This window comes from Pelobates fuscus, chromosome 7 (assembly GCF_036172605.1).
Source record: "Pelobates fuscus isolate aPelFus1 chromosome 7, aPelFus1.pri, whole genome shotgun sequence".
In the NCBI taxonomy this organism is placed as follows: Eukaryota; Metazoa; Chordata; class Amphibia; order Anura; family Pelobatidae; genus Pelobates; species Pelobates fuscus.
Genome location: NC_086323.1, coordinates 103,492,483 through 103,501,120, shown reverse-complemented (window position 1 = coordinate 103,501,120; position 8,638 = coordinate 103,492,483). Strand labels below are relative to the sequence as shown.

At 41.5% G+C, this 8,638-nt stretch overlaps 1 protein-coding gene across 1 annotated transcript; it reads right to left on the bottom strand.

Annotated features, from left to right (window-relative positions):
- Positions 1 to 1,401: 1,401 nt before the first annotated feature.
- Positions 1,402 to 7,699, bottom strand: LOC134568058 (ghrelin-like). Its single transcript, XM_063426323.1, has 5 exons — positions 7,575 to 7,699; positions 7,092 to 7,218; positions 3,738 to 3,848; positions 3,520 to 3,631; positions 1,402 to 1,546 (listed from the first exon to the last, which is right to left on the bottom strand). Exons 2-5 carry the CDS (start codon positions 7,203 to 7,205, stop codon positions 1,524 to 1,526), a joined length of 360 nt encoding a protein of 119 aa, XP_063282393.1. The 5' UTR covers positions 7,206 to 7,218; positions 7,575 to 7,699; the 3' UTR covers positions 1,402 to 1,523.
- Positions 7,700 to 8,638: the final 939 nt, after the last annotated feature.

Below are 8,638 nucleotides of genomic sequence, written 5' to 3'. Positions count from 1 at the left end.
TTGAGACTTTTCTTAGAGTTCTGTAAAATTATAAAAACCAGTTATGGTAGTAACCCTTTAAAGCGTAGCGTTTTCCTTAAAGGGAACTAAACAACATTTCTTATTTTAGTGACATAAACTTATGTTTGTATTCTGGATTGCAGTCCCAGACTTTTATTATTTGCTGCTTCATACAAGCACTTTTTAAACTGGAGTTTCTGTCAATTAACATTCAGATTTCGCTTTTCTTTTATACTTGTTATTGCTCACGTTTGGCTAAAATACAGCATTTTGGGAGTGTTTTCATTGACACACAATACTAATACTCCCATAAGTATCTCACAAAGGCACATTCTCTGGCCCAAGTACATCAGTTGGGGAGAGGGGGAAACCGTCTCCTTATATGAAACACAGAGAGGTGTGCAATCTTTTATTGTGATGGGAATACTTTGACCAGGAAGGAGCACTGGGTTCAATGCTCAATATACTCTGGGAGTTATAACTAAAAGCAGATCCTCATAGGTTTTGGGACTTTTTTTTGTGTAGTTTCAGAGGCAGGGTAAGCAAGGGTACATGTGTTACTTTTTCTTCAGTTCAAGAAGGAAACTGATTTGTTTTACTTTGTGACTTTTGTCACTGAATTAACCTTACTCAATTCCTCTAAAGTCTCTTTGTCAGATGTGAAATGGTGGAATATTGTAGGTAAATATTTTATTAATGAATACCTTAATAATGGATTATGTTATCCAGCACAAGTATGTTTTATTTTATGTTTTAGCTTCAGATTATGATTTTAACTTATACCTCAAATGCTACTGACATAGAAGTGAGACGTATTGAATTGATCGCATGCCAATCTGTATGTTCCCTCAATAATGCTTGCAGAATCCTACAGTGTGTAGGAAATGTTTGTTTGCCATTTTGTCATTTTTCTTGGGCAGTGCGAGAACGCATGGAAGTCACACAGCTGTTTGCAATTGATAACCTAGATATCAATTCACTTTTGTTCCATTCTTTCCTCTACTAGAGCTTCTTCCTATACCTATTCATATTATAAATCAGGATTACAGTTCTACTTACTACCTTACTGCCGTTGACATCAGATTTAACCAGAAAGGCTGCATTTGTTTCCCCCAAAGTATGGCCTGGGATATAGATATTATTGCCCAGCTAAATTAAATCTATAAAGGTTCAGCATAATTAATGACTGAATTGAGCTGCATTTACTGAATTAAAATATTATTAAAACTATGCTTGTTCAAGGTTGCAACTTTATTAATGTTGTTCACTTCTTGACTGGAAACTAATGCATGATGAGATTTGCACAAGTTCCTGAAATACTGCAAAAATCACAGAGCAGTCTTATCAGTTACATCTCTGGACTGTTATAGGGAGCCTTAAAGGAGACACTTTTTCGTTGCTTCTAAACATTAGCTTTATTTTAAAAGTACACGATTAGCACAAAAGGAAACACACGAGTATCTTTAATCTGGAAACAAACACAGGGAAGAGTGCAAGCAGGAGGATTCAGCATTGATGTGCAATTATTCATTTCTTTCTTCTGTATCTGGGGGAAAAGAGATTCACACGTTTATGTATCAAAAGCATTGCTTATTCCTATCACAGAGACCTGCAGTTCCTCTAAACCCAAAGGACCATTCCACACCCATAAATAACTTCAGCTTGCTGAGATGCTTAATGGGTTAGTGAGTAGTATCCTATTTTAACCCCAGTTTATATAAGTGCTGATTACTATGAGAAATTAGCACTTTTATAAATATACTATGCAACACCCCCCCTGGCTGCCAATCAAACAGCCAGAGAGGTTTGCTGCCTCCTTCTGTTAGTTATGCTGAGCTAAAGGAAGTGAGGCGCCACCACCCCCACAGACCTCAGACGAGCTCCTGCCATCTCCCCCACAGACCAACTCCTGCCATCTCCCCCACAGACCTGCCCATCTCCCCCTCAGACCAACTCCTGCCATCTCCCCCACAGACCTCAGACCAGCTTCTGCCGCCTCCCCCACAGATCTCAGACCAGCTCCTGCCACCTCCCCCACAGATCTCAGACCAGCTCCTGCCATGTCCCCCACAGACCTGCCATCTCCCCCACAGACCAACTCCTGCCATCTCCCCCACAGACCTCAGACCAGCTTCTGCCGCCTCCCCCACAGATCTCAGACCAGCTCCTGCCATGTCCCCCACAGACCTGCCATCTCCCCCTCAGACCAACTCCTGCCATCTCCCCCACAGACCTCAGACCAGCTTCTGCCGCCTCCCCCACAGATCTCAGACCAGCTCCTGCCATGTCCCCCAAAGACCCCAGACCAGCTCCTGCCACCTCCCCCACAGATCTCAGACCAGCTCCTGCCATGTCCCCCACATACCTGCCATCTCCCCCTCAGACCAGCTCCTGCCACCTCCCCCACAGATCTCAAACCAGCTCCTGCCATGTCCCCCACAGACCTGCCATCTCCCCCTCAGACCTGCCATCTCCCCCTCAGACCAACTCCTGCCATCTCCCCCACATACCTCAGACCAGCTTCTGCCACCTCCCCCACAGATCTCAGACCAGCTCCTGCCATGTCCCCCACAGACCTGCCATCTCCCCCTCAGACCAACTCCTGCCATCTCCCCCACATACCTCAGACCAGCTTCTGCCACCTCCCCCACAGATCTCAGACCAGCTCCTGCCATGTCCCCCACAGACCTGCCATCTCCCCCTCAGACCAACTCCTGCCACTTCCCCCACAGATCTCAGACCAGCTTCTGCCACCTCCCCCACAGATCTCAGACCAGCTACTGCCACCTCCCCCACAGACCTCAGACCAGCTCCTGCCACCTTCCCCACCGACCTGCCATCTCACCCACAGTCCTCAGTCAGCTCCTGCCACCTCCTTTACAGACCTGCCATTTCCCCCTCAGACCAGTTCCTGCCACCTCCCCCACAGACAGAGGGCGTACGTAGAGTGGTCTCAGCTGCGACTGGGCCCGTCACTCCAGGGGGCCCGGCCACCCTGCGACTAGATACCAGCCACCATGTTTTGTGGCCCCAACCCGCGCGGCGAACCACCGGGCTGCACGTTCAAGGGGCCCTTAGGGCCACCCGATGGGTATGGATTTCCAGGGGGCCCGGAAATTATTTTTGTGGGGGGGGGCTTTGAATTATGTTTGCACAACCAGGGCTAATGTCTAAAATATTTCTGCATTGACTTACACAGGAATTTGACTGAAATTGTAAATTAGAGGCACAAGTACTGTGAATTACCCTCTGTTTAAACCGGTCACTTTTTCCCCAAATATGTTTTAACTTTAGTGTAAGGTAAGTTTTCAGTATCTGGGCTGCCTCCTCCATTCCCAGTTTTACCCCACTGATTCTCCCCTCCTCTCTCGTCAGTGCTTCTGCCCTTACAGCCACTCTCACACCTTCATTCTAGCTCTTCCACTCTCCACTTTTGATTCATTCACTCCTGTTCTCCATGATTTATTCTCTCTGTCCTTCCTAGCCCTGCCTATTTCCCAGGCTAGGCGGATATCTTACCTTGAGAAGTGCTGAGAGATAGAACCTCAAAGAGTATCTCCTGGATAGCCGCTTTATGCTGTTGGAATTGCTCTTCAGTCATTTTCAAGTTGATATCCAGAGGAAATTTAAACTAAGAAATGAAAAAGAAAAGTGCTTAAGTTTGATGCCATGTTTTCATTTACTGCTTGAGGGATGCACATTACCCCAGTCATCATTGTATTATTAGAGATACAAACCCCAATTTCCATCGGGTTCTCAATGAGCTGATCCAGGGGGCTATCCCATGTGTCCCCAACTTCCCTGCGATGTACATTGCTGTGGACCATCTTTTTGGGTGGCCTCTTGCCCTGAAACAAATGATGAAAAGTATCAGTAAGCTGTTTTAAAGGGAACCTACAGTCACAGCATTAACAATTGTTTTTTCGGCACTATAAATTCCCTTCAGTCCAGCCCCCTTTTGGTAAAGTCAAATGCTGCACTTCTTTAATCAATTGCTGCTATCAGCATGGACTCATTTTCTGGAAGAGGAACCACCTTGAGTGGCTGTCAGGCTGTTCTACAAAACTGCAATGTTTCATAATAAAGAGTTACAATGACCGGGCCACTGCACCCAGACCATGTCATTGAGAGTTGTGTGGATGACCTTAGTTGTCCTTTAATATTCTCTGTAAACCTCGACATATATTTGATCGCTCACTATCTAGATATAAAATGGAATACATATATACACACACCAGTCTGTACATACACTGTGTATATCCAATTCATGGGTTTGAGTCTTACATTTGCTATAAAGGGGAAAAATGTAAAAAAGATTTTTTAAATTTAAAACGTTAATGTTTATTATGCAAACAATAAAACAATAGCCATTTACATTTATATTGTAAATGGACAAAAATCCCACAGGCTTAATAAAGACATTGAAATCCACTACCTTGACCAGACAGACTGACAAAATATAGTAATATAGTATAGTAGGTTTCTCAAACACAATTGGACCAGAGGTGGCTGTACTTTTCCTTTCTTCTTGCCCCCCCCCCCCCCCCCCCCACTTTTCCACTTGATCCCACTCTCTCTCGCCTTATCAGATCTCTCTCATCCATAATGCATATCTTCAACTGCTATCTTTCTTCTGGCACTGTCCCTCCTCTCACTAAATATGCTACTGCTGTACTGTACCCATCCTAAAAAAAGACATCTCTTCAACATTTACCCCTTCTAACATACCATTTCTCTAATCCATTTCTGCTCCAAGCTTCTAGGACAACTTGTCTTATGCATCGAACACGCTTTCTCATCTAGAACTCTCACCTCAACCCTCGTCAGTCTCCCACTTTCACTTAATCTCTGTAAAACAAAGCTTCTCTTTCCTCCTCATAATACTATTCCTCCTCCTTCCGCTCTCCCTGCAAGTTGATGGCACATGCATCAACCTGTTAATGCAAGCTTGCTTTCTTGGTTCTGACCTCACCTTTATTCCTCACATACAATCTGTTGCCATTTCCAACTTAACAACATTGCCCTCATTTGCCCCTTTCTTATGCAAGATTCTGCTAAGGAGCTTATTCATGCTCTGGACTCCCTAGAGTCCGTAATGAATGCCGATGCTAGGCTGATTTTTCTTTCCTGTTGCTCCACTTCGCTCTTCTTTCAAACCTTACATTGGCTTCTAGTGCCCTATATTAGTTTAAAATACTAACCCTTACCTATAAAGTTCTAAACAACTATGGCCCCCCACTACATGTCTTCACTAATTCATAGGTATGCCTGTTCTCTGTCACTCTGCTCTGTCGATGATGACCTTCTCTTGTCTGCTGCTTGCAGGACTTTTCGCGGAAATGCATGTGGCTTTTTTCCTTTGGAACAGCCTGCCTACTCCCATCAGACTGTCCCCTAGTCTATAATCATTTAAGAAGTACATTACAACCAATCTGTTCAGAAAAGCGTATGACCTCCCAGAGTAACTTCTATTTCACAAACCTGTCTCTCTCTCTCTCTCTTAAAGGGCCACACTCAACTCTTACTTCCAGTTCTGATACTTTCCAGCCTTGTCGCTTGGTTGTTATCCACCATGCTGCCCTTCTACCCCACCTCTTCTAGATTGTAAGCTCTTTCAAGCAAGATCATCAACCTATTGTTCCTGTAATATTTTGTAATTGTCTCATTCATTGTTAACTTTCCCACTTCTAATACTGTAAAGCGCTGCAGAATAAGTTGCCGCTATATCATTGCCAATAATAATAATAATAATATAGTAACAATTTAATAAAACACTCTTAAAATCAGGAGATGATGCTCCTCCTAGTACATTTTCCTATTATGAAGCGTGACAACTCCAGTGTAAATCATAGATTTATGACTGTAACGGGATTACTATGTTTAATCTGATTGGCTAACATTTTGTTTTGAGCTGTTTTATTTGTTGTGGCTCGATGACGAGTAAAACAGGTGTAGAAAATACAAGTACATCACGATAAACCAACAATACTGTGTATGTTTGCAAATCGTGACTTGTATATCTTAAACAAAGTTTTCCTTTTTTTAAATCATGAAAATTAAATAAAGTTAGACAAAATAGACACTCTGCATACTCAAAGTAAAATGCTGGACATCCCAGTAGAGTGCTTAAAGGGACATTCTTTGCTTTTGATTCATACACTTTGTTCTTTTTCTCTCACAATGTAAACATCACAGTTTCTGTAAAACAGCTACATATACATTTGATCGAGACCTATAACCTATAACACATGTTATGCTTTATATCATGAGATGCTCCATGCACTCTGTTAAATTTATATTAAAGAATTAATAAATGAGATCATAATTCAGTTTACACAAGGCACAGCCAGGGCAATTATTGCAAGATAAACAAATAGAAACATTGTTTAATTTCTCATTTTGTTTTCTCTATGCTGGCAACCAGGTGCAAAGGACAGAGCGAATGACAATGATTGACAGGGAGCTAAGATGGAGACGCCCAGTTGCAGGAAAAAGAGGTGTGGATTTCCATATTTAATTTTATTAAATATATATATTTTTTTTTTTTAACACCTCACAAGTACATATTTGTTTAATATAGATAAAAGTGAACATAATATCATTTTTTTTTTTTGCAAAGTGACAGTTCACCTCTAAGACTTTTGATTATTGAAGATCTCACTGTATGTGGATCAACTGCTGTGAGACTGTCTGTGTGCTGGATTTTTTAACTTCCTTTTTTCCCCCAAACCTACTCAGGTACATTCTCTATATTTTGTTTTTAACATTTATAGATTTTTTTGGGAGGGACATTTTAAAGTTTAAGTCCCATAATATTTATGATAGATTCACATTTACCATATGTACTTTAACCCCTTAAGGACACATGACATGTGTGACATGTCATGATTCCCTTTTATTCCAGAAGTTTGGTCCTTAAGGGGTTAAAGCTATTCAAACTGATTTCCTGAGCAAGCAGTTATTGAAAAGGCCTGAGCTTTATTACAGACATGGTTGGCTGCATGGACCAATGGGCTTTTGTCTGCCACCATATTCAGTGTGTCTATCTATTCCCTTTACATAAAAATCCAATAAAGAAATAAAAATTTTACCGAGTTTTTCTGCATATCGGCCGGACTCAGAAAGCTTGATCCAGCCCGAGTTTCCTCAATCCACAGAAGGCAGAATAGTACAATCCCATAAACGGTGGCACGTGCCAGCATCATTGCGCAATCTGTTCTGTTATAGTAATATCTGAAAACGGCAAGATTAAAACAGTTGAAATTATTATTTATCATATATGGTAAACATTTTCATAAATTTTTTTTTTACAAAATACAGTTTTCACGTTTTATCAATAACCTGGTGTCCAATATATTTATTTTCATTTCAAAAACCAAAAACTAGCCCAGCATATCTGAAAAGTGCCAATTGAGACATGGGAAAAAAGAGAATGTTTTGGCTCTAAATTAGTATTCCCGTGCACACTCCTATAGTAGCTGATTTAGAAAATCTTGTTTTCCCGTATTATAGTCATGTGTTAATTTCTCAACTAGTTAAAAGCATAGGAGATAAGACTTATCAATGTAACTTACTTGAAAGATCCGAATGAATATAATGAATCTTCCCGCAATCTTTGCCATATTTATAGGAGATCACAATAATGCTCCACGTAAAATGTTTATTTTTAAGTTGCATTGTAAATGTATTTCACATTTTTGTATCTCCCAAGGAACACAAGCCAGTGGACAAAGCATGACATTCTACAGCAAAAGTATCTCCCACAGGCCTTTGTTCCCTGCTTGCAACGTTGGAATGGCATTTCTGATTCCAAACACAAGATGTGGTTACTTTCCGATGGTGTTAGCCTACTTTTTAGTTAATGCTTTATTCGATATTTTCTGGTTTTGGTGATAAGAGGTAAAAGCCCGGAAGTCATTGAGCAATGTATTCATAGAGTTTACCTGCACACAGAGAGATTAGATTTGTAGATTAGGCTGTAAAAAGGTACTTCTGAGATGGTACAAGATATTACATTGCTAATATTATTTGTTTAGCAACGTTTAAACAATAGCAAAAAAAAAAGAAACCGTTGGAAAATTACAAATATCTAAGAAAACTGTGTGCAGTTTGCACATTTTCAGGATTCACCTTTCAAATGGCACCATTGTATTTACTAGAATGATTTTTGATCTTACCATCTGTATAATGGAATAACTGGGGTTTGGATTATTTTTAGTGTACCTCCTGAACTCAATTTTCACATTGGTTCAGGGGCACAATAGATGCACTGGATTGAAATGAAAATTGAAATTGAACTAAAACTGTTCCTTATCTAACAAAGGAATTAAAGGAGCCCCTAACTGCATGACATGGACTCAGCTATTAGTCAGGTCACTGGGTGTCGGTCCACATGAACCCGAGGGGTAAAAGGGACGATATGCAAAGAGTCCCAGACGTGGGAACCATATTGGATGCTTGAGACCTCGGTGGGGACCGGCAGCCCCAAAGTTTCCAAGAGGGCGGCAGATTCAGCAGGAGAGGTGAGCCTGTGTGTTGATTCGTTGTGTGTCACCACCGTGACCTGGGAGCCATCCACCTGTAAATCACTCCAGCCGACCTTAGTTGGCATGTGATCAGAGCGAGGGATCTGCCCCAT

Coding starts and splice junctions, on each gene's coding strand:
- LOC134568058 (XM_063426323.1), bottom strand. CDS start 7,205: ATGATGCTGGCACGTGCCACCGTTTATGGGATTGTACTATTCTGCCTT. Junction 3,632..3,737: donor AGAACCCGATGGAAATTGGG/GTTTGTATCTCT, acceptor TTCATTTCTTAG/TTTAAATTTCCTCTGGATAT. Junction 1,547..3,519: donor ATCTCTCAGCACTTCTCAAG/GTAAGATATCCG, acceptor CTTTTCCCCCAG/ATACAGAAGAAAGAAATGAA.